Source organism: Odocoileus virginianus, chromosome 3, assembly GCF_023699985.2.
Source record: "Odocoileus virginianus isolate 20LAN1187 ecotype Illinois chromosome 3, Ovbor_1.2, whole genome shotgun sequence".
Taxonomy (NCBI): Eukaryota; Metazoa; Chordata; class Mammalia; order Artiodactyla; family Cervidae; genus Odocoileus; species Odocoileus virginianus.
In genome coordinates, this window is record NC_069676.1 from 15,257,739 (window position 1) to 15,285,205 (window position 27,467).

The following is a 27,467-nucleotide window of genomic DNA, read 5'->3' on the forward strand; positions in this document are numbered from 1 at the left end:
AGAAAATAATAGCAAACGAAGAAACAGACAAAGGATTAATCTCAAAAATATACAAGCAACTCCTGCAGCTCAATTCCAGAAAAATAAATGACCCAATCAAAAAATGGGCCAAAGAACTAAACAGTCATTTCTCCAAAGAAGACATGCAGATGGCTAACAAACACATGGAAAGATGCTCAACATCACTCATTATCAGAGAAATGCAAATCAAAACCACAATGAGGTACCATTACATGCCAGTCAGGATGGCTGCTATCCAAAAGTCTACAAGCAATAAATGCTGGAGAGGGTGTGGAGAAAAGGGAACCCTCTTACACTGTTGGTGGGAATGCAAATTAGTACAGCCACTATGGAAAACAGTGTGGAGATTTCTTAAAAAGCTGGAAATAGATCTGCCATATGACCCTGCAATACCACTTCTAGGCATACACACCGAGGAAACCAGATCTGAAAGAGAAACGTGCACCCCAATGTTCATTGCAGCACTGTTTATAATAGCCAGGACATGGAAGCAATCTAGATGCCCATCAGCAGACAAATGGATGAGGAAGCTGTGGTACATATACACCATGGAATATTACTCAGCCATTAAAAAGAATTCATTTGAATCAGTTCTAATGAGATGGATGAAACTGGAGCCCATTATACAGAGCGAAGTAAGCCAGAAAGATAAAGACCATTACAGTATACTAACACATATATATGGAATTTAGAAAGATGGTAACGATAACCCTATATGCAAAACAGAAAAAGAGACTCAGATGTATAGAACAGACTTGTGGACTCTGTGGGAGAAGGCAAGGGTGGGATGTTTCAAGAGAACAGCATTGAAACATGTATGTCTAGGGTGAAACAGATCACCAGCCCAGGTTGGATGCATGAGACAAGTGCTCGGGCCTGGTGCACTGGGAAGACCCAGAGGGATGAGGTGGAGAGGGAGGTGGGAGGGGGGACAGGGATGGGGAATACATGTAAATCCATGGCTAATTCATTTCAATGTATGACAAAAACCACTGCAATGTTGTAAAGTAATTAGCCTCCAACTAATAAAAATAAACGGAAAAAAAAAAATAAAAAGGGCGAGGGGGGAATGAAATGACTGCCAGTCATGGAGAATGTTCTCAGAGCATTTGGACCACCCTCTTCTCTCCCTGCAGAAATGAGTCTCAGATTACATGGTGCATCACAGGCATTCAGAGGGTTGTTACAACTCTGATTTCTGGATCTAAACCCAAGTGTATCCAGGAAGAGACCCACAATGTGATTTCTGGCTTTCCAACTGATGCCACTGCCACTAGTATAGGCACCACACACTAAGAACTGAATCCTGGCACATCAGTCAGATAGGATTCAAAGACAGAAAGCTCCAGGTATTTACCCGAGAGAAGTGAGAACACATGGCCACACACAAGCACACACAAATATTATATTTATATTGTAATATATCTTTATTTATAGTGGAAAAAATGGAGATAACTCAAATATACATCAATGGGGGCATGGATAAACAGATTGTGATATACAATAGTGTGAAATGCTACTCAGCAATAAAAGGAATAGACTAATAACATATGCATGAAATGGATGAGTTCCAAAATCATCATCAAGATGAGTGAAACATGGCAGACACCAAGAGGTCATACTGTATGATTCCATGTATATGGACTTAAAGAATTGACAGAATTAATCTGTTGCTATAGAAATCAGAATAATTGTTTCCAGGGTGGAAGACTGGGGATAAATGATTGAAAGGATTATGTGGGGACTTTCAGGAGTAATGCAACTACTCCATATCTTGACTTGACTGATGTAGTTAATAGATATACATACAGGAGGAAGAGGGTTCAATTTCTGGGTTGGGAAGATTCCTGGGGAAGAAAATAGCAACAAACTCCAGTATTCTTGACTGGGAAATTCCATGGACAGAGGATCCTGTTGGATTAAGTCCGTGGGGTCACAATGAGTTACAGATAACAGAGTGACTAAACAAAAACAGCATATACATGTATATATATTTTCAAACTTACCAAGTTTAAGATCTACATGTCTCTGTGTAAAATATCTTAATTGAAAACATAGAGCGCTGTAACACTACACAAAATATTAAACCAAAGCATACATTCCGTGAGTGATTATTCTACTGTAGGATGAAGCAGTTCTCCTGGGAGCTTGAGTCACATGGCTGATTCTTTCTCCAGGGTGATTGGGAGGATGACATGGAACTGTGTCATTTTCAGACTGAAGTATCACTTCTTTTTCCCCATAAGTTAGATGATTTTTCCATCTCCATGTGCGAATTTATGGGAGAAACAGAAAGAGAAATAATGCTGAAATATTCCTGAAAGTAATTATTGACATCATTTGTTGGGAATTTCCTGACAAAAAGGTGAGATTCATATTGAGGCATGGATCCCAGGCAAAGTCTGAGTGTTTTTCTTCCAGGCTTAATGTACTTAACTTTGTTTTTTGCATCTCAGAAAGTTAAAGATATGAAAGCAATCATGATGATATGAAAGTAATCATGAAAGTAAGATGATGAAGTCTGGCCTACTTATTGCAGCCATGAGCAGACTGATGTCAATATCACACCCAAATTAATTTCAGAAGTAGGACTGAAACCAAGGTCTCATATTCCTACATCTCACCTGAATCCATCCTATTTATCCCTTCATTCATTTTCCTTCATCAATATCAAGTAAAAGAAGAAGAGTGTTTGGTAATGTCTATCACTTTCTTCAAGTACTATTTTGCATATACCAACAGTCCTTAAATTACGTCTTTTTTTTTTTTTTTTTTTTTAACACCAGTGTTCTACAAAATGTAAAGACGTTTTCTACAGGAAAAAAAAAATCCTGGCTAAAGATGTTTGGCAAGTCCCGAGTTCTGTGGCCTCTTTGAAGGTTTACAAAGCATAGGCCTGGTTAAGGCTCAGAGCATACCAGCAGTGAAACACCTGTTTGGCAACTTTGTGGAACTCATGAACTAGTATAACTTAGTAATGATATAATGTATCTAAGAAAAAGTTTCATTCGTGTTTCTGTAACTCCAAGGTTTGGACTCAGCTTGCTCCTGTTGTAGTTTAGTTGCTAAGTTGTGTCCTACTGTTTTGTGACCCCATGGACTATAGTCTTCCAGGCTCCTCTGTCCATGGGATTTCCCAGGCAAGAATACTGGAGTGGGTTGCCATTTCCTTCTCTAGGGGATCTTCCTGACCCTGGATCAAATCCGTGTCTCCTACATTGTTAGATGGGTTCTTTACCACTGAGCCACCGGGGAAGCTCTTGGCCTCAGAATCCAATAATTCCAGAAAAGTAAAATCATTCACTGTGCAGATCATATGTGGTAAGTATGCTATTATCCTACCCTAGAGATGCTCAGAGTCAGATACTGCACAGTAAGCTGAGACAGAGACGCTAACAGGTTCCTGTACCAAGAGGCAACGTGTGGTCTCATCACACTATTGGGTGAGGGGCAGACCCAACTGCCAGCAGAAGAGAGTATTTCAAATTAGGAAACAGCATGGGCTAGAAGAGGAAATCATCTTACCACATGGGTTTGGGTGGTAGAGCTGGAAAGGGTGTAGCTGTCAGACTCTGTCTTTTTACTTATACTCCTAAGCCACTTCACATACTCCTCTCTCACCTGAAAAAGATGGTAAATGAAAATCTTGCGTTTAAATACATTCCACATACATGCACGAATACTACCAAAATAGCATTTATTTTTCCATTTATATTTGCAGATAACCCATAGAGGCTATATCAGATAGATTGATCTATGAGTGATTGTGTGTTAGTCACTAACTCTTTGTGACCCTATGTACTGTAGCCCACCAGGTTCCTCTGTCCATGGAATTCTTCAGGCAAGAATACTGGAGTGGGTTGCCATGCCCTTCTCCAGGGGGGTCTTCCCAGCACAGGGATCAAACCCAGGTCTCCTGCATTGCTGGCAGATTCTTTACCATCTGAGCCACCAGGCAGGCCCCTATGAGTGATTACAGAGGTAATATATGTGGATTAGCCTATGCATCTTTATGCTAATGATAACACAGCATTTATATTATCCTTAAAAGCATGAGCCGTTTTCTGTAACCACTGAGAATTACTTCCTCCTCTCAATGTTGTTGTTGATGTTCAGTTGTTAGGTCTTATCCCACTCTTTGAGACCCCATGTACTGCAGCACACCAGGTTTCCCTGTCTTTCAGTATCTCCTGGGATTTGCTCAAACTTACATCCATTGAGTCGATGATGCCATCCAACTATCACATCCTCTGTTGCCCCTTTCTCCCCCTGCCCTCAATCTTTCCCAGTATCATGGTCTTCCAATGAGTTGGCTCTTTGCATCAGGTGCCAAAGTATTGGAGCTTCAGCTTCAGCATCAGCCCTTCCAATGCATATACAGGGTTGATTTCCTTTAGAATTGACTGGTTTGATCTCCTTGCGTCCAAGTGACTCTCGAGCATCTTCTCCAGCACCACAGTTTGAAGCATCAATTCTTCAGCACTCAGCCTTATTTATGGTTCAACTCTTACATTTATACCTGACTACATGTCTCTCTGAGATCCATACAACCCCACTGGAGTGAAACCAAGCAATATCTATCTATTTATCAAGTCAGAATGCAGTGCAAAATCACTGCTTAAAAAGTTTATGTCGTCCAGCCAATGCTGGCACCTGGATCATCACTAGCACCACATTCTCCTACACTCAGAGCACTGCCCTCGCTACCTGTCTTTGGGTTCTGGAACTGGCAAGGGTTTCCACATCAGCTTTACTTCCCTTCTTTGGCTGGTTGTGTCCTACCCACCTTAAGCTCCTCACCGTCAAGTCTAAAGAAGCCCTACTTGGTAGTTTAATATCCCCCTAACAATTTTCCCCATGGTGCAAATCACAGTTGGTTATTTATGTCTAATTATGTTGTTTCCCATTTCTGATTTCTTCACTGTTCAGAAAGCAGCCCCTGGGTCCCCCAGAGCCAGGCATGTAATAATTGTTAAAATCCAATTTAAATACTAAAAAATGGAAGCCATTGTCCCCCAAACTTTAGTTTTGTTGGTGTCAGAACCCATATTCATGATCTGAGAAGATGAATGGGGAAGTTACTATCCACTCCTCATTGCAGATTCATGTATTGGGAAACTGAAAACTGGAGACTTGAACTCCCAAAGGGGACTCAAGATGGCGGAGTGGTAGGATATGGAACTTACCTTGTCCCATAAATACATAAAAAATGCATCTACAAACAGGGGTTTGAACTCCTGGACTCAGTGGAGAATGGTAGGCTTGGGGAAAATGGGAACACATCATCAGGCAGGAGGGCATCATGTGGGAGAGAAGGGCTAGCCAGGTAAATGATGCGAAAGGACCCAAGTTGAGAGCTGGGAAGAAGACAGGATGGGTCCTATTACCTGCTGATTGAGCAGGCAGTGGACCAGGAAGATGTAGACTCCCTGCAGGACATTGGTGATGGTGAAAGCATAGGCGATGATGGATCTGATGGGTTCCTTTATCAGCTCAGCGAGAAAGAAGCCAAGGCACCAGGAACAGCCCAAGAGGAAGAGCTGAGCGATGGCTTTAAACGTCAGCATCCTGTTAACACCAAGAAGGAGAGTCACCAGCTCAGCACCTTCTCTCTTGAGTAGTATGCTGTCCTGCCTTCAGACCCCATCTGCCTTCCTCTCCAACGGCAGTAGTTTAGTCCCTAAGTTGTGTCTGACTCTTTGCAACCCCATAGACTGTAGCCTGCCAGGCTTCTCTGTCCATGGAATTATTCAGGCAAGAATACTGGAGTGGGTTGCCACTTCCTTCTCCAGGGGATCTTCCCAACCCAGGAATTCAGCCTAGATCTCCTGCATTGGCAGGCAGATTCTTTACCACTGAGCCACCTGGGAAGCCCATTCTCTCTAGTTACTGGTGAAATTTTCTCAAGCCAAGATGGACTTGGAGAAACTGTGGTGGTGAGTGCAATATTTGGAAGTAATGGCTATCATTTTCATTGTAAAAACTCTAATAGCTGAACATGAGTTTATTCCATGGATGTTTTCCTCTAATATGAATGTTTATAACTGGAATGATATTTTGTGGTGGTGGTGGCTGTTTAGTTGCTAAGTCATGTCCAACTCTAGTGACCCAATGGACTGTAGCTCACTAGGTTCCTGTGTCCATGGGATTTCCCAGGCAAGAATATTAGTGTGAGTTGACATTTCCTTCTCCAGGAACGGTATTTTACCATTATTTATTTTAATGCAGCAAAATACACATAATGCAAAATTTAAACACACAGTTCATAGGCATTAAATACATTCACATTGTTGTGCCACTAGCCCAACACTTATGTTTCTACTGAGCTCTTTTTCACCCTGAAGAACAGAAACTCTGTAACCAAAAAGCAGTAAATACCTATTCCTTCCTATCCTCACCCCTTGGCAACATCAATTCTACTTTCTGGTTCTATGAATCTTCTCATTAATTTCAAGTTTTCAATATATATGATTTTAAGGGTGATTCTCATTTGACAGTGGCTCCTAACATGGGAGGCAACTCTCTATAGATGACTGTTCAGGGGCTTCTCAGGCGCCTCAGTAGGTAAATCATCTGCCTGCTAATGCAGGTGACATGGTTTTGATTGTTGTGTCAGAAAGATTCCCTGGAGGAGGAAATAGCAACCCACTCCAGTATTTTTGTCTGGGAAATCCCATGGATAGAGGAGCCTGGTGGGCTACTGTCCATGAGGTCGCAAAGAGCTGAGCACTGCTTAGCAACTGAGCATGCATGCATGCTTGAAAAAGCAATCCTTTAGAACTACAACTCATGCTAAGCCCATTAAACTGTCTAAACCCATTTTACCTTGTGTTTTGTATCTTGGACACATCTTTATTGAGGGAAGAAAGTCGGTCTCTCAAAATCCACAGGGTTATCGAGTAAAAGATTAAGTTTATCTGAAAGAAAAAAAAATAAGAAACTAACTGTGGACCAATATAGAGAGTCAGTTTTTTTTATCATGGCCATTCTGACCCGTGTGAGGTAAACTACTCATTGCAGTCTGATCTGCATTTCTCTAATAGCTCATGATGTTGAGCATCTTTTCGTGTGTCTCTTGGCCATCTGTGTGTCTTCTTTGGAGAAACGTCTATGTAGGTCTTCTGCCCATTTTTTGATTGGGTGTGTTTTTTCTTATACTGAGTTTCATGAGCTGTTTGTATATTTTGGAGATTCATTCCTTGTAGGTTGCTTTGTTTGCCATTATTTTCTCCCATTCTGAGGGCTGCTGTTTTGTCTTTTTATGATTTTCTCTGACGTATGTATACTGCCATGTGTAAAGACACCATGTGTAGAGAGCTGCAGATACTAGTGGGAACCTGCCATAGAGTGCAGGGAGCCTAGCTGGGTGTTCTATGGTGACCTAGAGGGTGAGACGGGGGTGGGTGGGAATGAGAGAGGGGATATATATGGTGGCTCAGATAGTAAAGAATCTGCCTACAGTGTAGGAAGCCAAGCTTCGATCCCTGGGTCAGGAAGATCCCTTGGAGAAGGGAATGCCAACCCACTCTAGTAATCTTACCTGGAGAATTCCATGGACATAAGAGCCTAGTGGGCTATGGCCCATGGAGTCACAAAGAGTTGGACATGACTGAGTGACTAACATGCTACATGCTATAGCTAATGCACTTTGCTGTGCAACATTGCAAGGCAACTATACCCTAAGAAAAAACATAGAGAGTCAAAATAGAAGGCACTGAAGATCATGGGAAAAGGTATGAGATTTTATGGTTAGAATATGTTGAAACTTGGGGACTTCCCTGGTGATCCAGTGGTTAAGACTGCATGCTTCCAATGCAGGGGATGCAGGTTCCATCCCTGGTCAGGAACTAGGATCCCACATGCCTCATAGCACAGACAAATAGTTTAAAAATATGTTGAAATTCCTTTGGAGCAGACTGGGGATACTTGTACAATACCACCAAGGAGCTCCTGAAAGCCCACAAAAGAACGTGCATGGGTGGTCAGGCGGCACAAACACAGTGCAGTGTGGTGTCTCCACCAATGCCTTTCCTTGCACACACGGGCCATGGGCAGATATTTTCCAGGCTCACTTCAGATAGTCTGGGGCATGTGGCTGAATTCTAGTGGATGAGATGTTGGTCACAGTGACATATGCCTGAATCCTACAGTCTTCAACTCTTCCCCTTCAGCAACAACCAATGAGATCATGTGTCAAAATAATAGAAAAGCCGAGGACTTCCCTGGTGCCACAGGGGCTAACAATCTGCCTGCCAATGCAGGGGATATGAGTTCAGTCCGTGGTCTGGGAAGATCCCACATACCTTGGAGCAACAAAGCTCATGTGCCAGAACTATTGAGTCCACATGCTGTGACTTCTGAAGCCCTCACGCCTACAGTCTGTGCTCCACAAGAGAAGCCACCTCAGTGAGAAACCTGAGCACCCAATAAAGAGGAGCCCCTGCTCACCCAACCAGAGAGAGCCTGCACAAAGCAAGGAAGAGCCAGCACAGTCATAAAGAAAGTAAGGCTGAATCCCACATGGGGAGGAGCCTCTTGATCCACTCTGGGCTTTGCAAAAACAGCACACAAAAACGTATTTGCTCTGTCAAGCCATTGGGATGTTGGGACTTCTTTGTCACTGTAGCACACTTTAGCCTAAACTGACTAATCATCAGACTGTATCCTAAGAGTTGAACAAACTGAAGAAGATTTAAGAACACTTGGTGAAATAACTTTCAAATCACATAATTTTATCATATTGACAATTACATTTTTATACATCCACTCATTTGTTTATTCAATGAATATATACTAAGTATGTATGGTATGCTAGATATTAGAGATACAAGGATGATTCTTCTCTATTGCTCAGCATTTAAATATGCTCAAAAATTTTTTTCCTTTTTTTAGATTTTTATTTTTATAATTAAAAAATGTATTTATTTTAATTGGAGGCTAATTACTGTACAATATTGTGGTGGTTTTTGCCATACATTGACATGAATTAGCCATGGGTGCACGCGCATGTGTCCCCCCTGTCCTGAAGCCCCCTCCCAGCTCCCTCCCCGCACCATCCCTCTGAGTTTTTCCAGAGCACTGCTTTGAGTGTCCTGCTTCTTGCACCACACTTGCACTGGTCATTTGTTTTACATTTAGTAATATACATGTTTCAATGCTATTCTCTCAAATGATCCCACCCTTGCCTTCTCCCACATAGTCCAAATGTCTGTTCTTTACATCTGTGTCTCTTTGGTTGTCTTGCCTGTAGGTTTGTCACTACTGTCTTTCTAAATTCCATATATATGTGTTAATATACTGTATTGGTGCTTTTCTTTCTGACTTACTTCACTCTGTATAATAGGCTCCAGTTTCATCCACTTGTTAGAACTGACTCAAATGCATTCTTTTTTATAGCTGAGTAATATTCCATTGTGTATATGTACCACAACTTCCTTATCCATTTGTCTGCCAATGGATATCTAGGTTGCTTCCATGTCCGAGCAATTGTAAGCAGCGCTATAATGAACATAGCGGTACATGTGTCTCTTTTGACTCTGGTTTCCTCGGTGTGTATGCCCAGAAGTGGGATTGCTGGGTTGTATGGCAGCTTTATTTCCAATTTTTTAAGGTATCTCCACACTGTTCTCCACAGTGGCTATACTAGTTTGAATTCCCACCAACAGTGTAAGACGGTTCCCTTTTCTCCACACCCTCTCCAGCATTTATTGTTTGTAGACTTCTGGATGGCAAAAATATGCTCAAAAAATTTTAAATAAATACATATACTCAAACATCTTATATGAAAAGGAAACAAATGAATGTTAAAATCGTACCTATTTTGCCCTTCTACACTGTTGGTAGGAATATAAATTGGTAAAACCAGGATGGAGATCAGTATAGAGATTCTTTAAAAAGTAATACTAGAACTACTATACGATTCAGCAATCCCACTCCTGAGCATGTATCCAGAGAAACCATAATTTGAAAAGATACATGTTCCCCAATGTTCACTGCAGCTCTATTTACACTATCCAAGACATGAAAGCAACCTAAATGTTCATCAACAGAGGAATGGATAAAGAAAATGTGGTACATATATACAATGGAACATCATTCAGTTCATAAAAAGAATGAAATAATGCCGTTTGCAGCAACATGGTTACAACTTGAGATTATCCTACTAAGTGAAGTTAAGTCAGAGAAAGACAAATATCATATGCTCTTGCTTATATGTGGGATCTAAAATCAATATACAAATGAATTTAAACACAAAAGAGAAATAGATCAACAAACAGAAAACAAACCAGGGTTACCAAAGGGGAAGTGGGGAGAAGGAAAATTAGGAAGTTTGGAATTAACATATGCACATTACTATATATGAACAGGTAAACAATAATGACCTACTGTACAGCATAGTGAACTGTATTCAATTCTTTGATATAACTTATAATGAAAAAGAATCTGAAAAATATATCCTTTTATTATATAAAAGACTTTTATATGTAAGTAAAACTTTTATATACATATAAAAGTATCCATATATACATACTTTTCCAGATTCTTTTCCATTATATATATATATGGCTGAATCTCTTTACTGTACAACTGAAGCTAACACAACACTGTAAATCAGCTACACTGCAATAAAAAATAAACAGTAGTACATCTTTTGATCTTCAAATTAAGTTAAATACTACATACTACACACACGTACTCTATATACATATGGCACCTGAGACAGATACACACACACTACAAACCTACCAAGATGACTGCTGATATGGGTCCTAAGAAACTCAAGATAAATCCTTTCTCTATGTTGATCCAGCAACTGAAAAACAGAAAGCAACAGTAGCAGCATTTAAAAAAAGTAATGGAATACAATAAATGATCTGCAATAGATAATATTTACATAGGATTTTTTGGGCTTCCCAGTGGCTCACTGGTAAAGAATCTGCATGCAATGCAGGAGATGAAGGAGACTTGGGTTCGACCCCTGTGTGGGCAAGAGACCCTGGAGAAGAGCATGGCAACCCACCCTAGTTATCTTACCTAGAGAAACCCATGGACAGAGGAGCCTGGTGGGCTACAGTCCACAGGGTCACAAAGAGTTGGATACAACTGAAGCGACTGAGCATGCATATAGCATTTACATGTGTCAGGTACCATTCTAATACTTGGAAGTACATAGTATTACTGTCCTTATTTTACAGGTGAGAAAACCTAGGAAAGTAACTGTCCCCAGAGTCACCAGGCTAGTTAAGTGAGGAACCTTGAAATTTGGAATCAGGTAATTGAGTCTAGAATTCATGCTTCTTCAAGTTTATGGAAGCATTTGGTTATGATAGCAAAAATTTGTAAAGAATTTCAGATGTCTATCACTTAGAGATTAATTTTATAAAGATGGTAAGAATATACAATGTAATACATTGAATCATGATATATATCTGTACTAATAATGTGGAAAATGTCCACTACATATTATTAAGGGAATAAACAAATTACATGCAGTACCTTTATCATGATCCCATTTTTATAAAAAATATATGTTTACATGTATATTATATATATTGGGCTTCCCTGATAGCTCAGTTGGCAAAGAATCTGCCTGCAAAGCAGGAGACCCCGGTTTGATTCCTGAGTCAGGAAGATCCCCTGGAGAAGGGATAGGCTACCCACTCAAGTGTTCTTGGGCTTCCCTTGTGGTTCAGCTGGTAAAGAATCTGCCTGCAATGTGGGAGGCCTGGGTTTGATCCCTGGGTCGGGAAGATTCCCTGGAGAAGGGAAAGGCTACCCACTCCAGTATTCTGAATAAACAAATTACATGCAGTATCTTTATCATGATCCCATTTTTAAAAATATATATATTTACATGTATATTTATATATATTTAAGGGGCTTCTCAAGTGGTGCAGTTGATAAAGAATCCACCTGCCAAAGCAGGAGACACTGGAGACATGGGTTTGAATTCTAGGTCAGGAAGATACCCTGGAGTAGCAAATGGCAATCCACTCCAGTATTCTTGCCTGGAAAATTCCATGGACAGAGGAGCCTAGTGAGTCCATGGGGTTGCAGAGTCAGACGTGACTGAGTGACTAACACATACTGGGCTTAGTGGTATTACAGAGGTTCTTTATTAGAATATTATTTTTTATAAAACCAGTTATTACTTTCAGTAATAGTAGTAGCAAAGATCTATAAACATGTGACATTTATAAATATAGACATTTCTATAAACAATAAAAATTCATGCTCCTTCCAGTTTACTGTCTGTGTTACTTTATACTAGTCGTTCATCTTTTTTCTCTAAACCTGTTTGCTGAGTATACAAAATGGGAACAATTGGAGCACTTTCCTCTAGGGATGTTTTGATAGACATGAGAAATGGTGTATATGAAACACTTCGCCCCAGGGGCTGGAGAAATAAATGTTCAGCATCTTTATTCTCAACCTGAGTCAGGATCTACTCAACCCTTCCTTCCTCCCTCAGTTTCCCACGGAGACAGGTGTGTGCCCACGTCCCCGACAGCACATTTCCAGCCCCGTACTCACTGCTTAGCGGTGCCGTATCCTTGGGGGTTGATCGCGGCTGACACAGCCACAATCACCGCCGGGACCCCGTAGCCTACAGGGTACATGAACCTCTTCTTGAATCTGCCTGCGCTGGTGTAGTTGGCCACCTTGAGGTTCCTGACAGTGAGGAAGAGGTGCAGCCCTTCCAGGAACATCCAGGTGAAGGCGGCCAGGTAGAGGTAATGCAGTACACCTGCGATGACCTTGCACAGCACCTGGAGGGGAGAGGGGGGCCACTGGAGCGTTTCTGGGGGCAATGACCTCACCATCTGCTCTTCACCAGGGTTGTCGCTGGGTAACTTTGGTGAGGGATGCTCCTTAGCCTTCTTCACATGTCCTTCTTCTCTTTAGAGTCATGTCTCCAAACGGATGGATGGTCCCCCTTGTCTATTCCCATGCCTTGGCCGGATGTCACTTGGGCCACCCAAGAAAAACTGAAAATGTATCATGTTTAAAGCTGAATGGGGGACTTCCCTGGTGGTCCAGGGCTTAAAATCCATCTGCCAGTGCAGAGGACAAGGGTTTGATCTCTTGTCTGGCAAGATTCCACAGGCCATGGGGCAACTAAGCCCAAACACCACAACTACTGAAGACCGAGCCCTAAAGCCCGTGCTCTGAAACAAGAGGAGCCATCGCAGTGAGAAGTCCAGGCACTGCAAGGAGGAGGGGCCCCCACTCGCCGCAACTAGAGAAAGCTCGCAGCAGTGCAGACTCAGCGCAGCCAAAACAGCTAACTAGCTAACTAAAGTTCAAAGAGATCTTTGCCCATCTTAAAACGGAAGAAGACAATATTCAAAGTGTGTTGAAGACTGCAGAAATCAGATAGCCCTTTGCCTGTTGGCTAATGGATGCTAGACTTCTCTTGAGTCGGATGAAACTGGTGCTGGCCAGGGCTGTCTCCAACCCAAGAGCCCTTAACCACCTCCTTGCCCCTTCTGAGGATGAAAATCCTCGTAGAAAGCTTATGGCCTGCTTGTCCTGCCATGATCACTGTCTCTTCCATCTTGGTCACTGCCCAGAACTGAAGTCACTCTGGTCTGTGTGGCATATATGTTGGGTACATGAATGAGTGATTGAATGAGTGCCTCCTCTAATTTTTTTTCCAATTATTTTTATTTGTTGGAGGCTAATTACTTTACAATATTGTAGTGGTTTTTGCCATACACTGACATGAACCAGCCACGGTCCTATAATATTTTTATCCCCATAAAGCCCCATAGTTTTCTCTTTTGAGCCAACGGCTCATGGTTTCCTCCACTATGAAAGCATCTGCTCTGAATGACATTTTCTGTAGTAAGCAAGCCCTCCCCCATCTTTCTTCAGGTTCACTGAATGTTCCCTCCATGTCTTTAGGACCACTGGAGCTTGAAAAAGTCAATTTCCCCCCTCTCTTTAGGTTGCACAGCGCAGCATGTGGAATCTTAGTTACTTGACCAGGGATCAAACCCACGCTCCCTGCATTGGAATTGTGGAGTTTAACCACTGGACCACCAGGGAAATGATCGCCCCCACCCCATGTCTTTGATTAAAGTATAACCTGGCTTTTGTTTGAGGACACTGCTTTCCACACATTTCAAGAGAACAATGACCGCTCTCCATTGTCTGGGGGGAACTGGGTTTCTCCTACACCTCTCATGCACTCTTCTGGACCATGACTCTCTTTTCATGATAAATAAAACCCTCCTCTCTTAGAAATCATGTCCTGAGTCTTTATAGCAACCTCTCAATCTTTACAAAACTCCACTCACTTCCTTGTTTCTCCCCCTCACTCCTTGGAGATGCTGTTGCATGAAACAGATGTTTTATATCAAACCTGCTAGCTTGGAATCATAAATCAGTGACCCTTAGGACCCATCTCCACTGTGCATCATTCACTCAGTCTGTAAAAGTTTTTAAATTGACAATTAACTGGGGGAAGGGACATGAAGAAAACTGCATGTTCTATATCTTGATCAGGGTGACAGTTTTATATCTCTGTTTCTATATCTGGGCTTCCCTGGTGGCTCAGAGGTAAAGAGCCCACCTGCCAATGCAGGAGATGTGGGTTTGATCCCTGTGTCAGGAAGATCCCCTGGAGGAGGAAATGGCAACCTACTCCAGTATTCTTGCCTGGGGAATCCCATGGACAGAAGAGCCTGGAGGACTATGGTCCATGGGCTTGCAGAAGTGTCAGACACAACTTTGACTAAACAACAACATATCTATATCTATTATAGACATGGGTGGTACCAAGTTCCTCTGTCTGTGGAGTTTTCCAACAACATATCTAATGTACTGTCTATCCATGAGAAAGGAGGATTCCTGCCTTCTGGAACAACACGAGTGAACCTTGAGCTATGCTCAGGAGATTGTCAGAGACAAGTACTGTATAATCCTGTATTCGTGGAATTGAAAAATCTCAGATTCCTGAAAAAAGAAAAGAGTAAAAACCTGATTGCCAGGAGACAGAGGTAGGGGTTGCAATGATAAGGCTGATGTAATTTGTGGGTATGAATGTGTAATGAGTAATAAGTTATCCGAGGGAATACACAGTTCCATGAATATACTGAAAGCCACTGACATGTACATTTAAAAAGGGCAAACTATATATGTGTGGATTATACTGTTGACACTATGTATAAGATAGATAGCTAATGAGCGCCTACCGTACAGCCCAGGAAACTCTCCCTAATGCACTCTGGGGACCTGAATGAGCAGGAAGCCCAGAGGGGAGGGATATATGTATATGTGTGACTGACTCATTTTGCTGAACAACAGGAACTCGCACTACCTTGTAAAGCAACCATATTCCAATAAAAATGAAAGAAAAAGCTGTTTTATAAAAAGAAGAAGGGAATTCCCTGGCAGTCCAGTTTAGGAATTGACACTTTCACTGTTGGTGGGCTTAGGTTCAATCTTTTGTTGGGGGAGCTAACATCCTACAAGTCATGTAGCATGGCCAAAATAAAAAAATAAGTAAGAAAGGGATTTGGCTAATTCTCCTACCTCGGGCTCTGTCCGTGTGATGCCTGTGAGGAAGAGGAGGTGGGCCAGGAAGAGGCAGATGGAGAGCTGCAGGTGGAGGGAGGTGCTCGTGTTCTGGATGGGTCGGCACAGGAGGAAGGTGAGGGCTGCCAGGAGGAGGCAGAGCAGGGACAGGCTCAGCCCCACGTGGGTGATCATGGTCAGCACGGGGTCCTCCTAGATGCGGCAGGAGAAAAGAGACTCCAGCTCGTTTTTGCTTTGGATGCTGTGGTTCCCAATGACCCAGGTCTTAGAACCCTCCATGCATGGTGTTAATTTCCTCGTGAGAAACTGAGCAGATCAATAGTGGCCAAACCAAAGTTCCCTCGTAGTCCACCGGTGAAGAACTGGCCTACCAACGCAGGGGACGTGGGTTTCATCCCTGGCCCGGGAAGGTCCCACATGCTGTGGGGCAGCTAAGCCCGCGTGCCACAACTCCTGAGCCCACCTGCTGCAACTGCCGAGCCTGTGTGCTGCAACTAGTGAGCCCACATGCCCTAGAGCCCACTGTTGGGCTCCTCCGCAGTGAGAAGCCATCACAATGAGCAGCCTGGACTCCACAACTAGAGAGTGGCCCTGGCTCACCACAAAGAGAGAAAGCCCACATGCAGCAGTGAAGACCCAGGCAGCTGAAAGTAAATAATTGATTTTTAAAAAAGATTTAGAAAATCACAATGAAACATGACTCTCATCCCAATAATAAGAAAATGATAGCCAACAGAATTGTAACTTTTCTCGATCTCATTGGAGAGCCAAGTTTGCACAGCAAAGAGGCAACATTAACTCAACTTCTTCCCAAGAGGGATGAGACAGAACTATTTCGATTTTAACAGAGCACAGAAGGAAGATGTGGTTGCTACAGGACTGCATATGAAGAAATCCACCAGAAATTCCTAAAGGCTGAGTGCAGTGGTTTTGGATGACTAGGTTTCCTAGATACAAGGGGTGTTTCACTCACAAGTTCTACCCCATGAAAACATGGAAAGAAGCTCCACGCCACTAGTCATAAGGGTCGTACACATTAAAACCACAATGAGATACCACTACACACTTCCTAAAAGGGTTGTATATTTTTAACAGGAAAAAGAGAAATTTGTATTAACGTATATATAGAAAGGGTTAGTCACTCAGTCGTGTCTGCCTCTTTGTGACCCCGTGGACTATAGCCAGCCAGGCTCCTCTGTCCAAGGGATTCTCCAGGCAAGAATACTGGAGTGGGTTGCCATTTCCTTCTCCAGGGGATCTTCCTGAAAAACAGAACTGATGAATCTATTTGCAGGGCAGGAATAGAGACTCAGATGTAGAGAAAGGACTTGTGTTCACAGAGGGGAAAGGAGAAGGTGGGACCAGTTGAGACAGCAGCACTGGAACATATACACTGTGGCTTCTCAGGTAGCCCTGAAGCAAGAACATGACCATGTGTAAAATAAAGAGCTAGCTGGAAGATGCCGTATTGCACCGGGAGCTCAGCTTGGTACTCTGTGATGGCTTAATAGAGGGGGATGGGGGTTCTGTAAGAGGGAGACTCAAAAGGGAAGGGAATATATTTATACACACACACACGCACACACACATATATATATTTATGTTGGTGTACGTATTCATGTTGGTGTACAGCAGAAACTAACATAGCATTGTAAAGCATTATTCTTGAATTTAAAAAAATGAAAAGAAAAAAGGAAGACGAGAGGAAGATACATAGCTGTTACTCTGTGAGTATTTTTTTCATCTTCTTTTTGAAGATCCCTGCCTTCCATCCCAGCACCATCCTACAGCAGAGCTGATTTTTAGTGTCATGTGTGTTTATATACATACCTTCAGCTCGACCGAGGCAATGAGGATGGCAAAGGTGGACAGATGGCTGCAACTGCATACAGTTTGAGTTCCATTGTAAAAGATCACATGGCACCCTTCATTAGACCAGACCAGCTCATCCCAGTAGACACAAAGAGACTTTTTGCTTTCACCTATCATCTGGAAAGAAAATTGCTGGTTCATGAGACACTATCATTTAAAATCTGAAGTTTTTCACACATACATGCACACATACACGTATGCAAGCTCACCACAATGAAATACTATTCAACCATAAAAAATGAAATAAAACCATTTGCAACACAGATAGGCCTAAAGGATATTATGCTTAGTAAATTGTCAGGCAGATAAAGACAAATACTGTTATATTATTCCCTACGTGTGGAAACTAAAAAATAAAACAAATGAATGGAATATACAAAACAGAAACAAACTCACAGACATAGGAAACAAACTTATGATGATCAAAGTGGATAAGGAAGAGGGGAGAGACAAATTAGGACTATGGGATTAATAGATACAAACTCTTATTTATAAAAGAGATAAGCAACTACAATTTACTATATAGCACAGGAAACTATCCCCATTATTTTGTAATAACCTATAATGGAATATAATATGCAAAAATACTGAATTACCATATTGTATGAATGCGTGCATACTTAGCTGTGTCTAACCAGGATCCTCTGTCCATGGAATTTTCCAGGCAACGATACTGGAGTGAGTTAACTTTCCCTCCTCCAGGGAATCTTCCTGACCCAGGGATCAAATCCGAGCCTCCTTCGTCTCCTGCACTTGCAGGCAGATTCTTTACCACTGAGTCACCTGGGAAGCCCACTGTATCATATACTTGAAACCAACACAGCATTCTAAATCAACTATAATCCAATAAAATTTGTTATATTAAAGTTTTTGTTTTCTTGGAAAGAAAGTTATGACCAGCCTAGACAGCATATTGAAAAGCAGAGACATTACTTTGTCAACAAAGGTCTGTCTAGTCAAGGCTATGGTTTTTCCAGTGGTCATGTATGGATGTGAGAGTTGGACCATAAAGAAAACTGAGTGCTGAAGAATTGATGCTTTTGAACTGTGGTGTTGGAGAAGACTCTTTGAGAGTCCCTTGGACTGCAAGGAGATCAAACCAGTCCATCCTAAAGGAGATCTGTCCTGGGTGTTCATTGGAAGGACTGATGTTGAAGCTGAAACTCCAATACTTTGGCCACCTGATGCGAAGAGCTGACTCATTTGAAAAGACCCTGATGCCGGGAAAGATTGAAGGCAGGAGGAGAAGGGGACGACAGAGGATGAGATGGTTAGATGGCATCACTGACTCAATGGGCATGGGTCTGGGTGAACTCCGGGAGTTGGTGATGGACAGGGAGGCCCAGCGTGCTGTGGTTCACGGGGTCGCAAAGAGTTGGACATGACTGAGCGACTGAATTGCTACAATTTAAATGTTACTTTCCATTTACAATAATTGCAAAATTTTGTTTACACAGAAACAGACTCATAGACATAGAGAACAGACTTGTGGTTGCCCGGAGTGGAGGGGGTGGGGAGGGAGAGGGATGGACTGGGAGTTTGGCATTCGTAGATGCAAACTATACATTTACAATGTATAAGCAACAGGTCCTAATATATAGCATGGGGAATTATATTAACTATCTTGTGAGGACAATTTTTAACGTGTTTTAAAAATCATGGGATTCAGTTTTTCTTTTTTATGGCTTTGCTGCTGCTGCTGCTAAGTCATGTCAGTCGTGTCTGACTCTGTGTGACCCCATAGACGGCAGCCCACCAGGCTCCCATCCTTGGGACTCTCCAGGCAAGAACACTGGAGTGGATTGCCATTTCCTTCTCCAGTGCATGAAAGTGAAAAGTGAAAGTGAAGTCGCTCAGTCGTACCCGACTCTTCACGACCCCATGGACTGCAGCCTACCAGGCTCCTCCGTCCATGGGATTTCCCAGGCAAGAGCACTGGAGTGGGGTGCCATTGCCTTCTCTGTCTTATGGTTTTACTGAGGTATAATTGATATACAAAGGTAAAAAATCCACCTGCTAATGCAGGAGATGCAGGAGACATGAATTCAATCCCTGGGTTGGGAGGATCCCCTGGGGTAGAAAACGGCAACCCAATCCAGTATTCTTGTCTGGAGAATCCCATGGACAGAGGAGCCTGGTGGACGAGAGTCCATGGGGTCATAAGAGTCAGACACGACTGACCACACGACACGCTACGTAAAACGTGATGAATTTGGGTATATGCAAACACCTGTGACACCATCACCACCATCACAGTAACAAAACAAACCCAACACTTCCTGAAGTTTCCTGGGTCCCTTTGTTTCTGCTTTGTTTGTTTGTTTTCGTGGTAAGAACACTGACTATGAGATCTACCCTCTTAGCAAATTTTGAAGTGCATGATACCATATTCACTATAGGCTTTGTTATATAAACTATCTTTTACTTAGAACTGGAAGACCAGAGAACATCTTTTCAAATTCTTCTTCAATTAATTAGAGGCCCAAGTTTCTATTCTGGGGTCAGAAATGAAATCCTAATATTAAAAAAAAAAATCTTTCATCTGACTTTAAAGAAATTTTTAAATTTATTTATTTTTGGCTGTGCTGGGTCTTCACTACTTGCAGTGTTTTCTCTAGTTTCAGAGAGCAGGGCCTACTCTCTAGCTGTGGTGCACGGGCTTCTCGCTGTGATGGCTGGCTTCTCTTGTTGCTGAGCATGGGCTCTAGGGCACGTGGGTTCATCATTGCAGCCTGAAGGCTCTAGAGCGCAGACTCAGTAGTCGTGGCACACAAGCTTAGTTTCCTTGAGGCACGTGGGCTCTTCCCGGACCAGGGATCAAACCCATGTCTCCTGCATTGGCAGGTGAATTATTTGCCACGGAGCCACCAGGGAAGCTCTCATCTGACTTTTAATTTTTTAAGTTGAGTCTTTTATTTTTTCCAGCTTTATTGAGGAATACTTGACAAATATAACTGTACATACTTAAAGGATGTGACTTGATGTTCACTTTAAGAGACCTTACTGTGAACATCTTGGGCTTCCCTGGTGGCTAGGTGCTAAAGAATCTGCCTGCTAGTGCAGGAGACACGGGTTTGGTCTCTGGGTTGGGAGGATCCCCTGGAGGAGAAAGTTCCAACCCACTTCAGTGTTCTTGCCTGGAAAATCCCATGGATGGAGGAGCCTGGCTGGCTCGGGTCCATGGGATTGCAAAAAGTCACATTTTTCTGTTCATTTCCCAACAGTAAATAAGGCTATAGTTTTTTTAAAATCACTTTTTAGTCTGTTGAAGGAATAATTCCCATCATGTAATTTTTGGAGTAACTCTTAACCAAGGATTGGGTTGAATTTCAAATCTCCATTGGCAGTTCCTGATAAATCAGCCTGGGCAGAAAGAACTGACTGTAAAAGCCATACTTTTTCACTACTGGGTTTATAGGTATGATCAGTAGAAATTTCTAGGTGCTCAAAGAAGTGGATACTTTGCCTACCTGTATGTGGTGAAACGTGAAGTTCACGGGTTTGGCCAGGGAACAATTCTTCTTGCATCCTGTGGTACCACTTATCACTTTGGAATTCAGTTGAAAGTGATCCAACTTTTGCTCGAGAGTTAGGTTTTCCTTAGACACAAAGGAGCCATCTAAGATGGACCCTAAAGACTTGTAAGAAATAAAGACCACAGCACCTGAAAGGAAGCAAAGAACGATGAACCTGAGGAGGAGACTGGAGAATGTGTTGCCAGTTAAGGATTTATATGGCCAGTTTCTTAGGAGTCAGATATGGAATGTAAGGCTCTGAATCCTAATTTATTAGACCATACACTCTTGAAAAAATAGATGGGAGAGATTCCAAAACCTTTCCACTTGCAGGATGTTAAGGCTATGTCTGGATTCTAGTAGAGATATCCCCTCTGTCCCTAGCAGCACAGTTTACAATAGTCAAGATATGGAAGCAACCTAAGCATCCTCCATAGATGAATGGATAAAGAAGTGGTATGTATACACAATGGAATATTACGAAACCATAAAAAGAACAAAGTCTTTCCATTTGCAGCAACCTGGATGGACCTGGAGGGTATGATGTTATGTTAGTGAAATGAGTCAGACAGAGAAAGACAAATCCCACATGATTTCACTTCTATGTGGAATCTAAAACACAAGACAAAAGAGAAACAGATTCATGGACACAGAAAATAATGTGGTGGTTTTGAGAGGAGAGAATATGAAGGGGGCACGGGAAGAAGAAGGGTGATGGGGATTAAGAGGTACCAACTTTCAGCTGCAAAATATATGTCACAAAGATGTAATTACAGACAGAGAATATAGTCAAGGATACTGTAACAATTTTGTATAGTGAGGTGATCATTCATAATGTATAAAAGCATCAGATCAGCCTGTTGTATGCCTGAAATTGAGCTTCCCTGGTAAAGAATTACTGCTCAGCAGTAAAGAATTCGCCTGCAACGCAGGAACCACAGGTGACATGGGTTCGATCCCTGGGTTGGGACGATCCCCTGGGGGAGGGCATGGAAACCCGTATTCTTGCCTTGAGAATCCCCATGGACAGAGGAGCCTGGTGGGCTAAGTTCATAGGGTGGCAAAAAGTTGGACCAACTGAAGCGACTTAGCACACAGCATGCATGAAATTAGTATAATATTGTGTATTAATTGTTAATATAACTCAATAAAAAATAAGAGTAAATTTCCCCTGCCCCCAATTCTAGAGATGTTGAGATAATTTAGGTAATTTCTATTACCTCCAGTTCCTCCTCCAGTGACAACAGTGCAGTCGATGTCCATTGTCTCCTTTTCAGTCTGTAATTTAACTATCTCATTTTCTGTTTTGCAGCCATTCTTGATGGTCAGCGCTTCAATAACTAAAAAAACAGAAAATCTGCTTGAATATTGGAAATCCTTATAAACACTTATTTTATAATATAATCTCCTTGTCCATCTCACTTAAAAAATGACAAGGACTTCCCTGGTGCCTAGTGGTTAGGAATCCATGTTCCCAAAGCAAGGGGCATGGGTTTGATCCCTGGTCAGGGAACTAAGATCCCACATGCTGCATGGTGTGGCAAAAAAATAAATAAAAATTAAATTTAAAAAATGGCAACTGTAGGAGCTTCAGATGAAAACTGGATTTTTGGTGATGGAGTTGGAGTGGGCACGTAGAAGCTGTTGGCTTTATTTGGGTACCCAGTCTCTTATTGGAGGGAACAAATTCAAATACAGATAACCTCAGATACGCAGGGAAACCTGGCATGCTGCAGTACATGGGTCGCAGTTTTACAGGAAGGAGTGACTGAAATTACTTATGCAGATGACACCACTCTTAGAGCAGAAAGAAAAGAGAAACTAAAGAGCCTCTTGAAGAAGGTGAAAGAGGAGAGTTAAAAAGTTGGCTTAAAACTCAACATTCAAAAAAACTAAGATCCTGGCATCTGGTCCCATCACTTCATGTAAATAGATGGGGAAGCAATGGAAACACATAAGTGTTTACTTTCTTGGGCTTCAAAATCATTGTGGACAGTGACTGCTGCTATAATATTAAAAGATGCTTGCTCCTTGGAAGAAAAGCTATGACAAAGCTAAACAGCATGTTAAGCAGAGACATTACTTCACCAGCAAAGGTCCGTATAGTCAAAACTATGGTTTTTCCAGTAGTCATGTATGGATGTGAGAGCTGGACCATAAAGAAGACTGAGCGCTGAAGAACTGGTGCTCTTGAACTGTGGTGTTGGAGAAGACTCTTGAGAGTCCCTTGGACTGCAAGGAGACCAAACCAGTCAACGCTAAAGGAAATCAGTCCTGAATATTCATCGGAAGGACTGATGCTGAAGCTGAAGCTCCAATCCTTTGGCCACCTGATGCGAAGAACCGACTCATTAGAAAAGGCCCTGATACTGGGAAAGATTCAAGGTGGGAGGAGAAGGGGGCGACAGAGGATGAGATGGTTGGATGGCATCACCGACTCAATGGACATGAGTTTGAGCAAGCTTCAGGGGACAGTGAAGGACAGGGAAGGCTGTCGCAGTCCACAGGGTCACAAAGAGCTGGACATGACTGAATGACTGAACAGCAACAACAATATGTCAGTTACTATCAATATTATGGGCTTCCCAGGTGGCTCCGTGGTAAAGAATCCACCTGCCAATGCAGGAGACGCCAGAGATGCAGATTGCATCCCTGGGTCAGGAAGATCCCTTGGTGAGGAAATGGCAACCCACTCCAGTATTCTTGCCTGGGAAATCCCATGGACAGAGGAACCTGGCAGGCTACAGTCCATGGGGTTTCAAAGGATTGGATGAGACTTTGCAACTGAAAACTAACAACAAATAAAATAGATAACTAATGAGAATCTACTTTCTAGCACAGGGGACTCTACTCAGTGCCCTGTGGTGACTAAATGGGAAGGAAATAGGGAAAAAAAAAAGAGGATATGTAGCTGATTCACCTTGCTGTATAGTTGAAATTTACATAACACTGTAAGGCAATCATACTTCAACAAAAGTTAATTAAAAAAAGAATCATAAGACATCTTCTTTCTTCCCTTCATCTCTCCATACTCACTCTTCTGCCTCTTTTGTTTTGAATAAGCTAAGTATTTTCATCATGTACATATTAATCAACTTCAGCACCAAACTTTCTCTTTCTCTCAAACTCCACATGCACCCTGGCAACAAATCCAGACCTTTTGCTGAAAAGGCACCAGCCTTGGTGTGAATCTGATTTGGGGCACTGACTTCATCTGGTCCACCAGTAGATCTCTCTTGGCTCATCCCAATCATCTAACTGCATTCATTCATTGTTCCCCCAGAGCAGCCAGTGGGATCCTTTCAAAATGTGAATCAGATAGGGTCTCTCTGAATAAAATTCAGAGTTGTTACAATTCCCAGGAAGACCCTGCTTGACCTTGCCTTGCATCAGTTCCTTGACCAGTCACCTTCAGTCACTCTGCAAATATCTCCAACACACCAGGAATGCTCACCTCAAACCCTCTGCCCAGGATCATTCTCCCCAAGATATGCACGCAGCTCACGCCTTCTTCTTCAAGTCTTCTCACAAATCTTGCCTTATCTCCAAGCCTACTCTATTTACTCTAATTAGCATCACAAACTGCTTCCCTGACATTTGCTGTGTCCCTCACCTCCTCTCTAAGACAGACAAGTTTGATTACATCAAAATTTAAAACATCTCCACTCAAACATCCTTTCAACAAACCACAGATTGGCAGAAGATATTTAGAGACATAAATGAGGTCCATAATATGTAAAGAGCTCCTAAATATCAATAAGATTAAAAATCAAAAACACAATGGACAAAGAGCAAAAGGATAAGGGGAAATGGACAAAAAATACATATCAGAAGAATCAAAAAAAAGAAACCTAATGGCCAGAATAAAATAGAGACATCTAATCCACTAGTAATCAGTGATATGCAAATAAAAGGATAGTGAGATATCATTGCATGATGTCAGCAGGGAAAAAGAGCCTGAAAACTTAGAGGTTGTGAGGGGGACAACTACACTTCAACAAAATAATTTTTTAAAGTGGAATTTTATCCTCTAATTGATGACAACACCACAGCTTTTCTGTTCATATATTCATTCATTCATTTGACAATTAGTAAATACTTCTAGGGTGCTTCTCTGATGGCTCATCGGGTAAAGAATTCACCTACAATGCAGGAGACACAGGAAATTTGGGTTCAATGAGTCAGGAAGATCCTCTGGAGGAGGAAATGGCACCCCACTATAGTATTCTTACTTGGGGAATTTCAGGGACCCAGGAGCCTGGCAGGCTATAGTCCACAGAGTCACAAAGAGTATGACATGGCTTAGTGGCTAAGTACACAGCACAAATCCTTCTAGGTATCAGACACTTTACTAGGTGCTCTTTATGCTCAGGGAAGCCTCATTAATTCTAAGAGTAAAGACTGCTTTATCCTTCAGTGTATCCTTGATAAAGATTTGTACATAAGAACCCCAAGGTGACTCTTGGATTAAAAGTGACAGTACACACAGCCACAAAAGATTCACTTTAAAAATAGGTTAGACTTGAAAGATGAATGGATGGTCCAGTCAAATGAACTTTCAAGCCTCATCCAATGCAAACTTAGGGTTCTGAAGAGAAATAAGATATTTCATGTCAAGTACATACACAGATATTGCCAGTGTAAAGAAAGAGAAGGCTGTTTTCTGCCAACGAAATTGTATCTCAACCAGCATTTCCTGAACCCAATTAAGTTTGAAAGTCTGCCTGAGCATCTATGACCACAGCTTACCCATAAATTGTGACTCTCTCCTCAGCGTTCCTTCTGTGGGCCGATTGAGGGCAGCTTCATAGGCTGCCGACTGCACCGTGTGAAGATACTGTGTCGCAAAACGGGCAGTTTCTTCCTTGTGTTTCTGAGATGACTTGCTGATGTTGTTGCTGAAGTCGCCAAAAGAATCGGCTATTTCCTGCCATACAAATAGTGAGTTTGCAGATGTAGAGAACAGATGTGTGGTTGCCAAGAGGGAGAGGGGCAGGAGAGAGACGGGCTGGGAGTTTGGGATTAGCAGATGCAAGCTATAATACAAAGGATGGATAAAAACAAGGTCCTACTGTATAGCACAGGGAACTATACTCAACATTCTACAATACCTCTATGGGAAAAGGAGCTGTAAAAGAATGACTATATACATATATAACTGAATGTCTTTGCAGCACACCTGAAACTAGCAGCATTGTCAATTAACTCTACTCCAATACAATTTTTAAACAAGAATAACATACTTAGGAATAAACAAAAAAAATAAATAAAATATAATAATAATAATATTAATAATAATAATAAACAAAAAATAGAGTATGATACACCAATAAAAATTTTTTAAAAAGAATGAAATATGAATAAACAAAAAAATAATGGATGTGAAAATGACTATTGTCTAGGAGGAAATCATAAAAGGAAACTAAGATTACAGTTTCTATTTTCCAGATATTTCTTGAAAGCTTCCATAACTATGAGCTTTCTCTGGGAGTATTTCCATTGCCTAATAGCAGAAGAAGGGAACAGTGTAGGGAAAAGACGCGAATGTTTAAACAAAGCAGGAAGAAACTCAGACCTTATACTGTCACTTCATTCCATTGTGGAGTAATTGAATATTTTTAATTCACTGGTCCTAGATTTTGCATCACCTTCTACCTGGTTTCCTGGGTGGAGACGATCCCCTGGAGGAGGAAATGGCAACCTACTCCAGTATTCCTGCCTAGAAAATCCCATGGACAGAGGAGCTTGGAGGGTTACAGTCTGTGGGGTTGGCAAGAGTCGGACACGACTGAGTGACTGAGAACGCACTCATGCTACCTGGTTTCACCTTTGCTTTTCTGCTAGATCCCCCTGCCTCTGTACTCTCTCTTACAGCTTTTTAGTATACCTCTGAAGAAACAGTAAGTTGTCATCCAATATGGGAAAATGTTTATTTTTCAGAAAAGTAGGAAGGGAGAGACCTCTGTGTCCAATAGAAATAAGGTTAAAAATCTACACGTGCGGTTTGGATTTCTCCTGTGATGTGGAGACCCAGAAAGGAAAAACAGTTTGTCCCACCTAACTTATAATTAATTCCTTCAGGCATATTGAAGGAAGAAGAAGATGGAGAATTATCTACTGTGAGAAAACATTCACAGAAACTGGGAATGATCTCAAACCTGTAACACAAGTGTGACATTGTCATCTTCTGGTACTCCTTCTGTCACCATGGTAGCAGAGCTCATCCTCTTGTCATTTGGGTCCTTGGTGGTATCCTAAAAGGAAAGAATAGAAACATATAATTAGCTTTCATTCAGTTAAAAGCATCCAGAGGTTGTTATTAAGTTCTCAGAAACTTTATTAAAACAATTGGTCCTGGCAGAGAAATACTCTGACATATCTGTTAATGTAAGACTGCAAAATTAAACACACTTGTTTGAGTTTAACACACACACACACACACAATGTAAATAAAGTTCAATACATTGTTTTGGGACTAGTGGGTATCTATTTGAAAAGATTGAATCAGTTCAACAC

The 27,467-nt window shown here is 41.8% G+C and overlaps 1 protein-coding gene across 1 annotated transcript; it reads right to left on the reverse strand.

The window, feature by feature from the left end:
- Nucleotides 1-1,430: 1,430 nt before the first annotated feature.
- LOC110149930 (adhesion G protein-coupled receptor E3-like) lies at nucleotides 1,431-27,201 on the reverse strand. The gene is made up of 12 exons (XM_070464829.1): nucleotides 27,110-27,201; nucleotides 25,701-25,878; nucleotides 22,172-22,291; nucleotides 20,907-21,100; nucleotides 17,395-17,553; nucleotides 15,562-15,756; nucleotides 12,556-12,791; nucleotides 10,768-10,834; nucleotides 6,847-6,938; nucleotides 5,409-5,589; nucleotides 3,547-3,642; nucleotides 1,431-2,284 (listed from the first exon to the last, which is right to left on the reverse strand). The coding sequence occupies exons 1-12, from the start codon at nucleotides 27,173-27,175 to the stop codon at nucleotides 2,234-2,236; spliced, it is 1,635 nt and encodes a 544-aa protein (XP_070320930.1). The 5' UTR covers nucleotides 27,176-27,201; the 3' UTR covers nucleotides 1,431-2,233.
- Between the last annotated feature and the right edge of the window lie 266 nt (nucleotides 27,202-27,467).